Raw genomic sequence first — 18,468 nt, 5'->3', positions numbered from 1 at the left:
CGGGAGGAGAGGCGCCGTGTCTTGGGGTCGAGCCCATTTAACCCCGCAGTTCCTGCGCTCCGCCCCGCCTGGCGCCCCGCGAGCCCGGAGCGGGGCGTCCTCTTGGAGCGGGCGCAGTGGCCCCCTGGCACGGAGCTCCTCGTCCAGGGCCGCTTGCTCCGTCCGTCAGCAGTGTCAAGGAAGGGGCTCCAGTGGAGGATAGGGATCTGCGGCCATGGCCGAGGCCGCGGAGCTGGAGGGGGCCCCCCCAGGTCCCCAGGGGGCGCCTGAGGCCCCCGTGCCTCCGGCAGGGAAACCTGGCGAGCGGGGGGCCGCGGGCGGGAGGGCGGAGCGGGAGGAGGCCAGCGAGGGAGCAGCGGAGGCGCCGAGGGGCGAGGGGGCGGGCGCAGCAGCGACGGTCGCGGTGAACCAGGCAGAAGGCACCGATCTGGACGGAGGGCGCGCGAGCGAGCCGGAGCCGGGCGCGGACAGTGGCCCGGGGGCCGAGACGCAGGGCGCGAGGGCAGCGCAGGGCGAGGCGGAGGCCGAGGAGGGCGCCCCGGGGTGCGCCGAGGTCCCCCAGGGAGAGAAGGCAAGCGGCGCAGAGCAGGTGGAGGAAGCGAGCCCCGGCCGCGGCACGCAGGGCGAGGCCTCGAGGGAGATTCAGGGGGATTCAGGGGAGACCGAGGTCCCCGGGGCGAAGGAGAAAGCGGAGCAAGGGCCAGAGGAACCCGGAGGCGGCACGCCGGGGGCGCAGGGGGCCAGCATGGAAGCCGCGGGGCAGGCGGGAGGGGCGCTCGAGGCCGAGGGTGAACCGCGGGACGGAGGGGATCTCAGCTCCCAGCCCCAGGTCGAGCCCACCGAGGCCGCGGCGGCGGAGATTGGGGGGTGCGGCCCCGGGGAGCTTGCGGAGGAGCCTGGGGGTGCAGCGGCGGGCGCCGCCGCCGACGAGGCGGGGGCGACGGGAACAGAGGAGTCGGAGGAAGTGGCCCCCGGGGACTCGAGGGCGGAAGCTGTCGAGGACGCGGACCAGGGTGAACCCCAAGAGGAGATGGAGGAGGCCGAGGAGGAGAGGCGAGAGCGCGACCCGGAGGTGCCAGGCGAGCCGGTCGCAGCCGGGGCCGAGGAGGAGCCCCCAGACAGCAGCGGCGCTCGGGCAGAGGCGGCCGCGCCACCCCGGGCCTCGGAGCCCGAGGCCGAGCTCAGCAACCACCTGGCGGAGGAGGGCAGCGTCGAGGGCCGGGAGGAGACCGGGCGGGTGAATGGCGGAGGAGAGGATGGCGAGACGTCAGAGGAGGGGGCCCCGCGGCAGGAGCACGACATCACCCTCTTCGTGAAGGTGAGTTGAGTCTAAGCGGGTTTTGAGTCTGGGTCTTCCAGCTGTCTGGATCGCCGCCTCTGTTCACGGGAGGGAGGCGGGATGGCCTGGGGGTCATTGGAGAGTTTCAGGAGCGTTTTGGGGAGGCAGGATGGTTTGGAAACAAGAAGCTGGGTAGGGGTAGTGGGGGTGCGGGTCCAGCATCCCACTGCCTTTTGTTCTGAAAATCCTAACTGGTCCTTCTAGTCTGGAGACTATTGAAGAATCAATTTTTTAAAAAAAGTGATACGCCCTATTAATGTTCAAAGCAATTCATGCCAAAGGATTTCACTTGAAGTGAAAAAAAAAAAAAAATGGGAACAGGTTGTAATGTGAGAAGTCTCCCCGGGACTCAACTTTCAGAGGCCCAGAGCTGCCCAGTGTTTTCAGCTCCCAAAAAGTATCCCTCCTTGGTATTTGGAAGGAAAGTGGAAATTTATTTAAATATTATAATATTTGTTGAGCATTTTAACGTTTATTTTGGGAGAATACAAGATGCTGGTGACTTGAACATCATCTGCTTTTAAGACATATTTCAACCCTGCTTCAAATGGGAAGAAAGCAGTGATTTTATTGAAGAATTTGTAGGACACCACTGAGGAACTTTTGCGTTTAAAGAGGCCTTTCTACAAGGCATCAAAGGTAAAGGACAAGGTCCAGGAGTAGCTCACACAAACGGGTATCTTTGTTTAAAAAAAAAAAAAAAAAAAGCCCTTTCTGAGGACCTTGGGCAGGACCAGGAAAGCAGCAGATAATAAGGTCAAGAATGTGCATCGCATGTTGAATTGTAATCCCTTCAAAATACTTTCAGGCTTATAGAAGCCAGTTAGGACCTAAAGCTCCTTGACGGGAATGTAAGCAAATTCTAACCAGCAAAAAGAGAAAAAAAGAGAAAAGTGATTAACTTCAGAATTTCAAGAATTGTTTGGGGGGCAAAGGGGTTAGGGAAGACAGGGCATGCGTTTCTTCACTGGTTCAGGAAGGTGCTGTTCTGAGCATTTCTGAAGACCCTGGAGCATTTCAAGGTTAGGTGTTGGGATAAGATTATATCCTAATAGAGGATATAGCCTTAGGAAGGCTGGACGTCTGCAGGGACGGGAGGGGGAACTGGGAGGGCAGGAGAAGGGGGAGAGCTGAACACAGTGCTGCTGTGTCTACCCCAGATCTGCCCTTGATGTAAGCAATTCCCCCTTACTCCATCTCATGGCCACCTGCTTCCAGCATATCTTTGCAGTTTCTTGTTATAGTTTTGAAATACGTAACATCTTCCTCGTCTTCCTGCTTCCATTTTTCAGCTCTCCAGTCTAGGCCTTTGGTGATAGCCAGTGAGCTGGGAAATGAGATCTGATCGCTTTATTTCTGAAAGTAAAATTCTCCAGTTGTTTCTTGTAGACTTTAAGATGAGGCCACACTCCTTAGCCAAGGCCACAGGCCACTTACGATGGCATTCTGGCCTCTGTGGTATTGCCTGGGTTTCCCCCTCACCGCCCGACTTTCCCACCCATAGTACCACCATGCCAGCCTATTGAACTAGTTACCATTCCTTGCGAGATCCACATTCTTGCCTGCCTGGAAGTTGCACAGATGCTGTACCCTCTGCCTGAGTCAAGTTTCTTCCTCCCTCACCCCACTCCTTGCCTCCTGCCTGGTTGTCTGCTGTGTGTCTAGATTCAGCACGGGCATCGTCTCCTCTGTGGCACCTTTGGCAGCCCTAGTCTGGGTTGGGTGTCCCTCTGCTGAAGGTCCCTTCACATGATGCGTGTTTTACCTCTTCCCTTGACTGTGTGAGATTCACTTTCTATTCTCCACATGGAGCACAGGCTTGGAACATGATGAAGGTTTGAATGGGTGGCTGCCTGCACGAGGTAGTATATACCGTGGACATTAGAGCCACTGGGATCAAATTCTGGCTCTGCTGCTTTCTTGCAGGGTGACCTTAGGCAAGCTACGTAACCTTTCCGTGCCTTTGTTGCTTATGGATAAAATGGGGATAATCGTAGTACCTACCCCACAAGGTTGTTATGGGGATTCAAGAATTTGATTATGTAAAGCACTTAGAAAAGCACCTGGCTTGAAATAAGCATTGTGTAATTGTGCGTACTTGTTCTATCTGCTCAGCTCCCACAAATGTCCATTGGATTTTGCACAGAAACAATCCCCTGCCCATTCCATCCCTGCCTCTTTTTAAGTTTTTTAAAGATTTTATTTACTTATTTTTTGGGGGGATTGGGGAGAGATGGAGAGAGAAAGCACAAGTAGGGGGAGGGGTAGAGGCAGAGGGAGAAGCAGGATACTTGCTGAGCAGGGAACCGGAAGCAGGATTGAGGCTTAACTGCCTGAGCCACCCAGGCGCCCCGCCCCCCGCCTTTTTAAGGGAAAATCTATCTAGGTACCTAGTTACTCCATTCTCTGAGGATAGGAATGTTATGAAAAGTAAAAATAAGTTTTTTTTTATTTTGTTTTGTTTTTTTCCTCAGTTCCTGCTCAGGAGCAGTTTGTGTGGGCAGAGGCAAGGGGCTTGTCACGGACAGCTTTCCAGAATGTTTTGTTCTGACATGATCATCCTGGTTCTCAGTTGCCTGCTCCCACCCCATATATTTTTTTTTTTTTTCCTTTACGAAAACAGATCTCCAAACAGGTAGATTGGTCTTTAAGCAACTACTACTTGATATAACATCTGAGGGTCAGTTAAGATGTGCCTCGTGGGATAGTTAAGGCACTTCACTTTCTCTTTATCTTACAAATCATTACCCTTAAAAACAGAAAAGACCCCAATGCAGAAATCAAGCAAAACTCTTTAGACACTTCTACCTTTTGAGTTTGTAATACTTGATTTAAAATCCTTAAATTAGTCTAAAATAGGATTTCTTTGCCAGATTTAGCTTTCTTGAGGTTCCTTCTTTGGGCTCCACGGAGTTTTGACCACACTGCGTAGTAGACATCTGACCTCCTGGGTTTTGTAAACATGTCAATTTTTCTGTGCCATCACTGGAATGCAGAATTCACAGATTTGTTCTTTAAGGAGAAGTACCGCAAACATTCCAAACATTCCCCTCGCTTTCATCTGACAGCCTAGTAAACATGGTTGTAATTAATTAGCCCATATTTTATTTGTCAATTTTTAACTTTTACATTTCCCCATATTTTTTAAAATAAATATATCAGCTGCAAATATACCACAAAGTGATGACTGATGACCCAGTAACAGGTGCACATCAAATCTGCTTCTACTTTTAGCCACCTGGTGGTTTATATACTCCATCTTTGTGGAAATTGTCATCTTACTAATTTGACATTTTGTTTTATTCTGTAAGCATGTGAGAATGTATTCTTGAAAAAGAGCCAAGAACATATGGAACAGACCAAGGAAAACTTCCCTGAATTATTGTATGGTAAATTAATTGCTGATCATGGTAATTCTTATTTTTGTTTTTTTTACAAAGAAGTATTAATTATTTGTCATCAAATTATAGGGTAACCCTGCGGCATATTTAGTAAGAAAGATTCCTTTCTTCTTTACTCATAACAGAGGGTTACAATATAATAACATACTAACATAACAATAACAAACGACAAACAAAATACTGACAACAAAGGATAAGGTAGGGACTTCACCAGCTGTGGGGATTTAGTCACTAAGGAAGTCTTGCTTACAAATTTGGTGTTTCTAATCCAATAGTACCTGGCGATTGTGTATACTTTAAGGTAAGGTCTAGGGGTGGGACAGTCTAAGATGGGTTTCCTGGCAAATTTCACATGACCTAAAAAACCTCAATGTGACCAATGAACAATCCTGGGCCAGAGTCTAAGAGTTTCTTAAACCAGGTTTTGGACACCATATATTTAACACGTAGCTACTGTGGAGCTTGGAAACTTGCATTTGCCATCACATTTAGGTCTCTCAATAGGTGGAATTGAAGATGGAACAAAGTCCAACTCAAGAAGGACTTGACCTCTGAATAGGCATTGTCACTGAGAACTGCCCCCCAACACAAATGAGTACCTAAATGGAGTCAGCCGAGCAGTGCCACACCATGCGGCTACGGCAAGTTGGGAAGGATAGGTGTGTGTCCAGGAACAGCAGCTGAGAGACTCCTGGTAGACCAGTTGGCTGCAGCAATCCACGTACCTTTCTCCAGGAGAGAGCATGTTGAGACCGTTCTGTGGGGGCTCGGTGCCCGAGGAGCTTGAAAGGGAGTTGGTATTTTCATAACGCTGTGTGGACTGTGACCATGTGCTCTGAAGGGAAATGAGCAAAGATGCATTTCTATGACTTTACCTCTCCCCCCAAAATAATATTTTTTGTTGTTTCCTGGGTGTCTTACACAACTTGCTTACAAACACATTTTTCAAATTTAAATTCAATTAGCCAACTTATAGTAGATCAGTATTTTCACATGTAGTGTTCAATAATTCATCAGTTGAGTATAATACCCAGTGCTCATCACATCTTGTGCCCTCCTTAATGCCCATCACCCAATTACCCCATCCCCCTACCCACCTCCCCTCCAGCAACCCTCAGTTTGTTTCCTAGAGTTAAGAGGCTCTCATGGTTTGTCTCCCTCTCTGATGATTTCCCATTCAGTTTTCCCTCCCTTCCCCTATGATCCTCTGCATGGTTTCTTATATTCCACATGTAAGTACCAGATGATAATTGTCTTTCTCTGATTGACTGATTTCACTCAGCATAATACCCTCCAGTTCTAATCAGGTTGATGTAAGTGAGAAGTATTCATCTTTTCTTATGGCTGAGCTTACAAACTCATTTATGAAATCAGTAAAGTTAGTTGGGGTGGAAACTGGAGGAAACACTGGGGGGAAACACATGCTCACTGGGGGTCATGGTCTCTCTCTCCATGCTGAGTGAGATCCATGTGATAATAGCTTCTTCACATCATGTCCTCCTCACCTGGCATGGCGGTGGGCTTGTTCTAAGCTCTCAGTCAGTGCTTTTGGTAATGATAGGTAAATAGCCGGATGGATGCACAGTCCAAGGTGACTCAGCTAGTGAGAAGCTGGACACAAAGCTGTTTCCTCCCAACCCAGTCCAGCATCCCTTCTGAAAGAGCCAGAGTCATTCTCCTCCATGAAGACGTCTTGGCAACAGGGCTGCAAGATGCTGGAATTCCCTCAGGGCTGTGGGAATTTGTGGCTCTGCTTTGCTGGGTACTCATATGCCACAGCTCTAGCCCCTCACTGGTGCTGACGGGCCGTGTGCTCTGGACTCTTCAGATAACTTTTTTAGTGAGTGATCATGCTTCACCCCCAGCCTGAGGTCCTCCTCCTCACAGTGGGTCTCCTTCATAGCTTTGATTTCTCAAGGTCAGCTGCCCTTCAGGAGTCCTCTCAGATATCCTACCTCCCTGAGTATCTAGATATCTGTAAGACACCTTCAGAAACAAAACACTGGATTCTTAGAGCAGGTAAATTTACCCTTTAGTTTCATATACATAGAAAAACAAAATCTAGACTTTGATGGAATATATCAAGGACAAAGCTCTGAGCCATGGTTTAGGTTCAAGTGGGTCACAGAACTGCAGATTAGTCTGTTAACTTAGCCCATGTGGATATATCACCTCCTATGTGTTGACTCTGTGCTAGAGTTTGTGTACCCAATGTCAAGCAAGACAGACAGGGTCCGTGCCTTCATATTTTTAAAATATTTTATTTATTTATTTGACGGACATCACAAGTAGGCAGAGAGGCAGGCAGAGAGAGAGGAGGAAGCAGGCTCCCCACAGAGCCGAGAGCCTGATTCGAGCCTTGATCCCAGGACACTGGGATCATGACCTGAGCCAAAGGCAGAGGCTTTAACCCACTGAGCCACCCAGGCGCCCCTAGACAACTTCTAAAGACATCAGCGTGTCTTCTGGCAACCCATTCTCCTTCCCACAGGGAGGCAGTGTCCAATTCCATTTTCAGCTGGAGTCTGCAAAGCCTAAAACATTTATTGTCGGGCCCTTTAAGACAAGTTTTGCTGACCCATAGCTTAAATCTCCTTTGATTCATGACCTGGGACTAGATACACTGCCTCTGGCACAAAATTGGAGTTTTATTTAGCAAGGAAGAAGGGGAATGACTATTGAGTAAAGAATCAGCAGTGTCTATAACAGTGAAAAATATTTAAGACACCACACATCTTATACATATTGTTAGAAATGTTTCTTTTGTGAAGTCTCTAATCTTGATTTAAGTGAGATTGAAATAAAACAGAGATTATAAATATAAAAACATACAATGCATTGCAACATAATGAAAGGAAAAGGAAGTCTTTTTCTACCCCTGAGGTCCAACCTTTCAGTTTTTCTTCCTGGAGACAGCCACTGAATATCTTTCCAGAGATATTCTGTGCGTATGCAAGCTTATATGTAAATATTCTCACCTTATTAGTTATCTAACACTGTATAATAAGTTACTCTAAGACTTAGCAATCTAAAACAACAAACACCTGTTATTCACAGTTTCTCTGTGTCAGGAATTTGGGATCAGTTTGGTTGGGTAGTTCTGGCTCATGAGGTTACAGTAGAGATGTTGGCAGAGCTGTGGTCTCATCTGAAGGGTTGGTTGGGGTGTCGGGGTGGCTGACTCACATGTCTGTTGGCAAGAAGTTCAGTTCCTCACCACTTGGGGCTCTCTTCCTGGGCTGCTTTGATGTGCTCACAACATGGTGTCTGGCTTTCCCCAGAGCATGGGTCCAAGAGAGAAGAAACCACAACTGTCACTTCTGGTCTTATTTTATTCATTAAGTCCAATACTTAAGGAGATCAAAAAAAATTTTTTTTAAAGATTTTATTTATTTGACAGAGAGAGATCACAAGTAGGCAGAGAGGCAGGCAGAGAGAGAGAGAGAGGGAAGCAGGCTCCCTGCTGAGCAGAGAGCCCGATGCGGGACTCGATCCCAGGACCCTGAGATCATGACCTGAGCCGAAGGCAGCGGCTTAACCCACTGAGCCACCCAGGCACCCCAAGGAGATCAAAATTAAACTCCATGTTTTAAAGGGAAAGTCAAATGATTTGCGGATATATTTTAAAAAATACCACACCCACTTTTTTTTTCATAAAAAGTAGTACACTGGATGTATATTGGGTTACATCTTGCTTTCTTTACTTAATAATATATCTTAGAAATCATTCTGTATTAGTACCTATAGTTCTATCAAATTCTTGTCAAAAATTTCATAGTTTTCTAGTGATGGGTATACTCTATAGTCAGTTTCCCACAAGTGGATGTTTGGGTGGTTTCCACTTTTGTATCTTAAACCGCGCTGAGGTGAATATCCCTCCACAGATGTGTAATCACACATGGTAGCTCAGTTCTTAGAAATGACATTGATACAGGAAAGGATGTGCCTGTTTAAGATTTTGATAACCTTTACCAAATTTCCTCTTCAGAGGTTCCACCACATAATGTCCTCCTGACACAATATGTAGGCCATGTTGATTTCCCCAACCTTCCCTACTCAGAGTTTTCTCAAACTTTTTGAAGCTGAGAGGTGAAAAATGATATCCATTGTCATTTAATTCACATCTCTTTCAGTGTACTTTTATAGCTCTAACAACTATTGATACCATTTTTCCATGAGCAGCTTGCTTATGTCCTTTGCCCATTTTTCAAGTCTACGTTTGGCCTTATTCTTCCTGATTTTTACATTAAGGAAATTAGACCATTGTCTGTCATGTGGGTTGGATATATTTTATGGGACTGTTTTGACTATTTGTACTGGAGTAATTCATCCTTTTAGTCTTAGTAACTTCTTGGAATTGATGCATGGGAAAACCAAGCAAAGGCTGTGACAGATCTCTTCAAATCTTCAACTTCATTTACTAGAATCTTTACATGTTCTGTTTTACCTTCCATTCTATCACTTCTTGAGTCCTGAGGGATCAGATATTTCGAATCCTGCCTTTCTCCTTTTCTTTTTAATTAGCAGGTTACATTTTATCAAGTGCATGCCCTTGGAAAACTACATTCTTTCTTACATGGTAAGAATTCCTATTCAAAACAAGGTTTAAAATATACAGATCGCAGGATCATTTCATGCCACACTGCTGCATCTGAACAGGTAAGATACATCACTTTGATTTTGGCATGCCATCTACTGGGATGAACTTGAATCGCACAAATAAAAACCAGAGTGAAAAGGAATCAAATGTGGTGCAGTGATACCAAAATATGGTTTCTGAGATTGTCTCCTAGCCAGATGTTCTATTTATGCCCCCATCTGTTGAAATAATTGACCAAAATTTATAGAGAATGATGACAAATCCCAGTTGTAGACATCCAGTGAATTGTGGAAGACTACCCAGCGCTTATGTTTAATTAGTGGGAGGGGGAATTGAAATACTCAAATACCAAAGATCATTCGGAGAGATACTTCGGAAGCATCTCAGGGGATAGCACTATGGGCAACAGTTGATATATACTATTCAGTCTGCAAGGGTAAGTCTAATTTGATATGTGTGTGCATGAAATCATCAGATTAGAAATAGTCTCTTAAGTCCAGACTTTTACTGGGTTTATGGACTCTACCCACAACTCACTGTGTCTTCTCCCTTTGGGCTTGGTTGGCCACATGAATGTTGAGGCTCTTGCTGGGGGGAGAAGTAAAAGCTGCTTTTCAGTTTTCCGAACTCCTGGGTGGTATTTTGGACCCAAGTGGCTATTTAAAGCAAATATTTATTGAGTGCCTGCCAAGTATCAGACATTGTGCCCGGGGCTGGGGTACAACAGCGACAAACAATGATGAACACAACCCTCACTTTTCTAGAGCTTTCGGCCTACAGAGTGATCCAGAAGGAAATGGCGAGAGTGCAGTTTGAGGAAGGGGAGCAAGGGGGGGGGGTTGCTGGAATAGGTGGGAGGTGTAGGATGGCAGGCTGCACAACGAGCCTGAAAGGGGGGGAGGGGATCTAGCCTGTAGATCTCTGACAGCCTGGGCTCTGCCCTTCTGCTGCAGTCCCTTCCCTTTGGAAGATTGTGCTGTGCAGGATGGATGGGAAAGTGAATGAGCAAAGTACAAGCATATTTACTGCATCAGGTAAAAAGAATTGGGTGGTCAGTTTTAATGATGCATTTTGCAGAATGTAAATTTTATAATCTCATAAATTCTTTCCATCTAAGTTAGCAATGCCTCATGCATCATCACATTACATTCACAGACCTTGGCTTGAGTCTGAGCACAGTAACTGAACAGCTATGAAAGGTCCGAGCATGTTGCACGTTGTTTTTGGCTTTCTGTTTCTATGGTGGAGCTGTGGTAAGGAATATAGTAGAAGAATAAAAAATGGGGGAGGGAGACACAGGTCACTCAGTGTTGTTCAGCTGGTGACTGGGCCCATCTGAGGGGTTCAAGGCAGCTTCAAGCACCTGTCTAGGGTCTCGGCTGTGTGGCTGGAAGGCTGGGCTCAGCTGGGCTCAGCTGGGATTGTCAGAGGGAGCACCTACATGGAGTGCCTCCAGCTGGTGGCCTCAAGAGGGTCAGTGAACGAGGCAGAAGCTGCACAGCCTTTTATAGTGAACCACACAGCTCCAATGTTTGTGTCTAGATCCAGCTCTTTATTAACTTGCACTGGTTTAAGAACATTTTAGCAGTGCCTCAAAGCCATGGAGTTATGTCATTTATACCCAGGGATGGGGAGAATGGTGTCTCTGCGGCATTTTCTACAGCTAATGTCAATATGTGGAGAGCAATGGAGCAATCTTGTTTTATTGCTGCTGTTTAGGACAGTCATAATATCGTGCTTCAAGTGGCAGTTAACAAAAAGTAAGTGCCCCTCATTTCTGATGTGTTAATGCCTCCGAGTTTTCTTCAGCATCAAATTCTCTGCAGAGTTAAATGACACAAAGAAGCCATTGAGTCATTACCCAGAACTTCATCCAGTCTGACCATGTGTGGGGACAGAGTCAAAGGCATCCTCGCCTGAAGCTCAAACAAAGGGAGCCAAGCTGGGGTGGAGATTAAGTCGGTCCAAGAGTCTTCGAACTCACTGCCTCCATGACCCAAAGGTACCCCCCAAAATTGTTAATTTTCCTCATTTGGGAAGAAAGCCCCCGTCCCTGGATCTCCAAACCAATAATTCTTTTGTTCTGTGCGGACTTTAAAGCCCGTGAGGTCTGCAATGTGCGGAGTGTGTCAGACGTGCCGTGGCTGTGATCTGAAGGGCCTCATCAGAAGCCCCACAATGACCGCCTGCCCTGACTCCTCTTCCCCCCACCCACTGTGACCAGGGCTGGGGCTGGGGCACCCAGGGGGCTCTTCCTACTGTACCGCAGCATCCTAAGCCCCCAACAAGGTTAGAAAAGCACAAAGATAAAGACTTGGGCAGAATGGGTCTGGGCTTTCTCCTCCCACAGGGCCTGGCCATCCCTCCGGGAGAGAGTCCTGCAGGCCAGAAGACAGAATCGTCCAGCTTTGTGAATGGGGACCCAAGTCTATTGTGTCTCTGGGGCCACTCAGGATCCCCACACTTGGAAACAAAAAGGGTCACTGGGGCGAGTCTCTACTTAATTGGCCCGGAGTTTCTTCTTCATAAGAATAAATGGCTGCTTTGTAGAGAGGACAGAGAAATGACTCTAGAAAGGGTACATGGAGTGGCCCAGATGTCAGCTCGAGGCCCTCCTTGCCCATGTGTTGTAATTACAGTAATTATACGGTATTGACATTTGCTGTAGGAAATGCCGCAGAGACGCCGTTCTGCCCATCCTGGATATAAAAGACACAACTTCACGGCTTTGAGGCACTGCTAAAATGTTCTTAAACCAGTTCAAGTTAGGAAAGAGCTGGATCTAGACACAAATGATTGGGGCATTTCCTCACACCTTGAAATCCCATGATGGTGGGGTGGGTTAAAGGTGGCTGCAAGTTCTTTGACCGTCCTCCCATTGCGAAATGGGGTCTCTGAGTCTCTCTCCTCCCTCCAAATCTGGCCAGACCCCTGTGACTGCCTGGACACCAGTAGAATACGGTGGGAGTGACGCTGTGTGGTTCACTATAAAAGGCTGTGCAGCTTCTGCCTTGTTCACTGGCCCTCTGGAGGCCACCAGCTGGAGGCACTCCATGGTGCTCTCTTTGGCAATCCCAGCTGAGCCCAGCTGAGCCCAGCCTACCGGCCATGCTGCTGAGACCCTAGACAAGTGCATGAAGCTACCTTGAACCCCTCAGATGGGCCCATCCACCCGCTGAACACCACTGAGTGACTTTTGTCAATGCCACGTGGAACAGAAGAGTCACCTAGTTGAAGACCTTGTCCTCATTCCTGTCCTGATGAAATCACGAGACATAAAAAAGCAGCACCCCCCTGCTACATTTGGGGTAATTCATTACTTGGCAGTAGGTAACTGGGAGGTATGGCTTATGTCTCCTCTCAGCTGGTGAAATCTGGGTGGGTCTAAAGGCCATGGCGAGAGGCACAGAGGGCTTTAAGGCCAGTCCAGGAGTACGCAGGGCGAAGAATTAAGGCTCCCTGTGGCTGGTTCATCTGTTTGCTGCATGGATGTTTTTCCCTCTGCGGTCACTGTAGGGACTGGAATATTCTTAGCCATTCAAGAACGCAAACCACCAGGGTATATAAAAACAGGCTGCATTATTAAGCAGGCTTTCCAGAACAAAATGTTCCTTTGTTGTAATAATTCCTTGTGAGAATTTTACAAGGAAATAAGCTTTTCATGTCTGTGTAAAAGGTTCAGTTGGTATCAGGCCATATTATTAAATAAGGATTAAAAATAGCCCTGGAGTTTTTAAAGCATAATTCATATATGAGGATAAGTAGTAAGTTCCATTTTGTTCGTCCGTGTACTTCTTATGACTTGATTCCACCTACTGTGACGATGAATACTAACGCAACTAAGCCTTTGGCTGGAATTTAAAGCTAAGAGCAGTTTGATTCAGTGATTAAGCTAGGTCGGGGGTGGGATAGGGGGCGGTGCGTCAACCACCTAATCCATCTAATAATACACTGATTGTCATGACAGTTGAAAAGAATAAATACTATACATAACTTGGGAATGTATTCAGGATGAAGGGGCTTTTTGAAAGGTTCAGATTATGTTTCAAAGTTTCAAGATCTAAAATATATTTCTTAGGATCTAAGTATAATGATGACTTAAAATGTTCTTAAGTTCTAAGTGTATGGAAGAGTGAGAAGCACTTTTCAATATATACATATTTTCAAGATATATATAAATATACATTTATTTTATAATAAATATTTACTTTTAATATTATATTTATTTTATATAATTTATTTTATATAATTATGTAATGCATATATTTATATTATATTTATATATAATAAATACATATTTATTATATAAATAAATAAATATTTATTTTTTTTGCAGCCTGGAGTGAAGGACTTCATAAACACAATATATTAATAAAGTGCAGACAATGGGCCCGTTTCCCCACTTCTTGGGGACAGACAGCCTAAACCATTGGTTGGTTGGGCAAAGTCAATCTCGAAAGCGTTATCAATAGTGCAGGCTTGTATTTATTTAAGGAAAAAAAAAACACTCAGGAGTGCCTGGCTGGCTCAGTCATTAAGGGTCTGCCTTCGGCTCAGGTCATGATCCCAGGGTCCTGGGGTTGAGCCCCGCATCCGGCTCCCTGCTTGGTGGGGAGCCTGCTTCTCTCTCTCCCTCTCCCTCTGCTTGTGCTCCCTCTCTTGCTGTCTTTCTGTCAAATAAATAAAATATTAAAAACACACACACACACACACTCAGTTTTTCTTTTCTAAACTAGGCCTTGCTGCACTTATGATACATTTTTCCTCGACGGGCTTTTAAGAAGCAGGACACATAATCTTTGTGTCATGGGATTTGCTAGTATAACAATAAACTACCAACAAAGATCCGAAGACGAGAGGCTTAATGGCCTTTCTCTTCGGTCTTCAGAGGTGTAGGGGGAGAGAGGCTCCGCTCCTTTTGGCTCTGCTTCTGCAAAGAGCCTTACTTCTGTCCTAGGGTTTGTGGATCCTCGCGGTCCTCGCTGGTCACCTTGCTGCCGCTAGATGGCAGAAGAGGGAAGGCGCGAGACGGGAAGATGGGCCGGAGGGGTAGTTTCCCGTCCAGTTAGCCGTTCCCTCAGCCTTGGGGAAAAGTTAAAGACCAGAAACCTTGCAGATGGTCTCTGCTGCACAGTAGTCATGGCGATGATACAGCTGGAATCCTTGCAGTCATTGGCCTCCTGCCTGCAAGCAGCTGATACAGCCCTTCCTATTGACCTTGGCAGTTACCTTGGCCCTGTAATCCGCGGTGATAGCAGGAGTCCAGCAGGGCACGGTCTGGCTTTCTGCTCTGCTCCCCGTGGGTCGTCCTCCCTCCCATCTGCAGGTGGCCTGCTCCCCCGCCCCACGTTGCATGGCTCCATTCTCACCAAGAGGTGGGGGAAGGACCAGTGGGGATTCTCCTTTGCTGTCACACGCCCTGCAGAAAGAGGGAGATGGTGATGCTGAGCTCAGAAGAGCTTGCACGGAACGTGCCGGCACCAAAACCATCAGGCCCCGGCAAACGGCTCGTCTGGTGAATGAGATGCAGTAAGACTGGTTTCCCTCAACTGAAGGGAGGCTGGAGAATAGAAATTCTGGCATTGGAACCAGGATATCAGATTCTGATGGCTGCAGGGTCAGAACCTCCCCCAACGAAAGCAAGCAGCGTGCCTACTTCCCTTGCACCTTACAGATAAGGCGAAATGAGGCGAGAGCTTAGAGCGTTAGGTTCTGGCACGCTCTCTGTCACATTTCTGTTGGTTTTCGCTCTTGTTTGTCTCTGTCCCCCGCTGAAGAGGTTTATATATCTTTTAGAATACTGTATCTTTCATAGGATACTCCTTCCCCAATTATGCAGTGGGTTGGGCATTTCTGTTAAAGTTGTTCCGTTAGTTCCTGGCAAAGAAAATAATCTTCTGTTGTATCGTTTCTGTGGGAAAATCAGTCAATATATCAATTCAGCTCACATCATCTTTCCCAGGAATGAGGTTTCCTTTTTGAGAATGTCCTTCCCTCTAAAAGGTATCAGTGACTCCTATTTCAGTAACGGATTTTTTTAAACGCGTAGTCCAGATTTTCAGAACTATATTGGGTTGGTTAGTTATTCAAGGTTTGTAGAGTATTATTAAGTTGTGACTTTCTGCACCGGTAGCATCTGAATAAAAATGGAAAGAGTTAAAAATCCCCTGAAATTATTCAACTTATTCCTCAAAAATAACGTGTGAAGTGAGTTTAGAGCTCTGGATTTCCCCCACACTACCCTTCGTAGGTAGAATTCCAGAATGTTCTCCCCACAATGGGTATCCAAAACTGGGTCGGAAGTAGGAGTCAAGCAAGCAGTACTTCAGAAGCTGACCCTACCCTGGTTGGGTCTCTCTTCTCTCCCCATTGCCACTGTCCGCTAGACCTTGAGGATGTGTTGACAAATTAAAGACCCTGAATGCTTCTGTTCAGCACTGTGGTGGGTGCTAACCGCCAATGTGGACGTTGCTGCTGTAAACATTGGGGGTGCAGATGCCCCTTTTGATCACTACATTTGTATCTTCGGGGTAAATACCCAGTAGTGCAATTGCTGGGTCATAGGGTAGCTCTATTCTCAATTGTTTGAGGAAACTCCATACTGTTTTCCAGAGTGACTGCACCAGCTTGCATTCCCACTGGCAGTGTGTAAGAGGGTTCCCTTTTCTCTGCCTTCTTGACAACATGTTTTCTGAGTTGTTAATTTTAGCCATTCTGACAAGTGTGAGGTGGTATCTCATTGTGGTTTTGATTTGTATTTTCCTGATGCCAAGTGAGGTTGAGCACTTTTTTCATGTGTCTGTTGGCCATTTGTAGGTCTTTGACAAAATGTCTGCTTATGTCTTCTGCCCATTTCTTGATTAGATTATTTGTTCTTTGGGTGCTGAGTTTGTTCTTTATAGATTTTGGATACTAGCCTTTTATCTGATAGACATTTGGAAATATCTTCTCCCATTTGTAGGTTGTCTTTTGGTTTTGTTGACTTTTTCCTTTGATGTGCAAAAGCTTTTTATCCTGAAGTCCCATAGCTCATTTTCGCCTTTGTTTTGCTTGCCTTTGGAGACATGGCTAGCAAGAAGTTGCTGTGGCCAAGGTCACAGAGGTTGCTGCCTGTGTTCTCCTCTAGGATTTGGTTGGATTCCTGTCTCACATTTAGGTCGTTCATCCATTTTGAGTCTATTTTTGTGTATGGCATAAGGAAATGGTCCAGTTTCCTTCCTCTGCCTGGGACTGTCCAGTTTTCCTTGGGACACTTTTATAAAGTTGCCTTGTGGGGGTAGGGGTGGGACAGCTCCAGGTGGCTCAGAGCAAGAGCAAAGTGTGCCCTCTGTTGTCCCTCCCTTGTCCGAGGGACAATTGTCCTGCACTCCCATCTCTAAAGTACTTGTCTTCCTTGTTTCTTCTGCACGGGAGAGGGGAGAGCCGAGAGAATGGTCTCCATTGCTGGATCCTCCACCTCCACTTTGGTTTCCTGCCCGTCTAGCGGTCATGGTCAGACCCACTCTTGGAGAGAAGTTGTCAGTACTCAACACGCAACCCAACACTGGAGTGTTGCAGGAAGGCGGCTCTCTGCAGAGAAGCCCGAGGATTCCGCTGAGGAGGAATGGTTTTCCTTTGGGGATTGGGAGGTGGGTGCAAAATAAAACCAGAGAGCACTTCCAAGGTCTTTATGTTTCAAAGCACAGGGCTTGCGCGGCATTATCCTTTCTGAGTACTATTTTTTATGATCATTTTCTGCCAGTCCTTATTTCAGGGCCATTTTCTTCTATGGAAGGTGCTCTTGCAAGCTTCTCATTTGGTGCATTGAGGGGTCTGAAGTTCTTCCTTTTTATGAGAACTCTCAGGGGAGGGGATTGATGGTGGTGTCCCCCAGCTCGGCACCACTCCAGGGGCACTAAACCCCCAGCATAGATGGGAGCATAGCTGTCCGTGGCCCTTTTTGGGGGTTGTGGCTACAGGGTTTTTTTCTTTTGGCTTCACTTCCCTGGGTTTGGCAAAGCCTTTCAGATCGGTCCATTTGTGGGCTGTGATGTTTCTCTAGTGCTTTCTGATTTTTGATTCACCTTCAGTGCAGTGTAATATGATGCTTTTTGGTCTCCCTCTGCCCTCCAAACAGATGCCCACATTCCCTTGGAGCAGCCACCCAGATTCTGGCTCTGCAGTCATGGGGCAAGCTTCTGCATCCTTCTTCCTACAGAAGACTGCCCCCTTCTTTCCTATAAATGGATCACAGGAGCTTGTCCCGGACTCCAGAGGGGGGCATCTGGACCCTTGCAGACTCCCAAAGGACAGACCTGGGGGCTGGAGCAGGGCAAGGGGCTTCTCTGATCCTGCTCAAGCTTACGGTGTGTGGGGTGGAACATACCTGGATGTCCGGGTGCCCAGGATCGACCTCTGGTTGATGGGTGGCATCCCCCCGAATCACAGCCAGATCATCTTCTCATTCTGTAGTCTTCCTGAAGGGGCAAGCACTTGTCTTTCCCTGTGTAGCTCATGAGCTAGAGGCACACTAGTGTGCAGTATCTGCAAGTAATTCTCTGCAAATAGGAGGATTTTGTTGCCTCCCTTTCTGAATTCCAGTTTCCCAAGCCTTACTTTGGCTTTCCACATAAAACCAAAATATAGCAATTCTTTTTTTTTTTTTTTAAGATTTTACTTATTTATTTGAGAAAGGGAGAGGGATTGAGAGAACATGAGCCGGGAGAGAGGGGAGAAGGAGGAGCAGGCTCCCTGCTGACCAGGGAGCCCAACTCGAGGCTCAATCCCAGGACCCCGGGATCATGACTTGAGCCAAAGGCAGACGCTTAACAGACTGAGCCACCCAGGCATCCTGAAATACAGCAATTCTTAAGGAACTGGACTTGCCTAGTTTGGATTTAGGACAATACATGAACATCTTTAGAAAAGCCCAGTCTCTCCTCTTGAGTCTGCACGTCTGTCTCCATGGGACAGATGAAGTGACTCATCACCCTGACATCGGATTTCTGCAGCCACAGTATGGTTTGCAACAAATTAGGGACCTCGGTTTCCTGCCCGCTGACCATAACTGCCCCTTTTAAAAACAGGAGGCTTGGAAGGGTTTGTTCCTTGATGGGTTTGTGGACAACTCTGTGAAGCTGATCTCTGGG

The 18,468-nt window shown here is 46.8% G+C and overlaps 1 protein-coding gene across 1 annotated transcript in view; it reads left to right on the top strand.

Moving 5' to 3' along the window:
* Positions 1-214: 214 nt before the first annotated feature.
* The window catches only part of CLIC6 (chloride intracellular channel 6), a gene marked incomplete at its 5' end in the record, with an annotated part of 44,890 nt that continues 26,636 nt past the window's right edge, over positions 215-18,468 (top strand). The window contains one exon of the mRNA XM_080816252.1: positions 215-1,318. Within this exon, the coding sequence (XP_080672378.1) occupies positions 215-1,318 (1,104 nt within the window). The remainder of the gene's footprint in view (positions 1,319-18,468) is intronic.

The sequence above is a fragment of the Martes martes genome (assembly GCF_963455335.1).
Source record: "Martes martes genome assembly, chromosome: 1".
NCBI lineage: Eukaryota > Metazoa > Chordata > Mammalia > Carnivora > Mustelidae > Martes > Martes martes.
The sequence above is the reverse complement of the archived record's forward strand: the minus strand, read 5'-3'. Positions and strand labels throughout refer to the sequence as shown.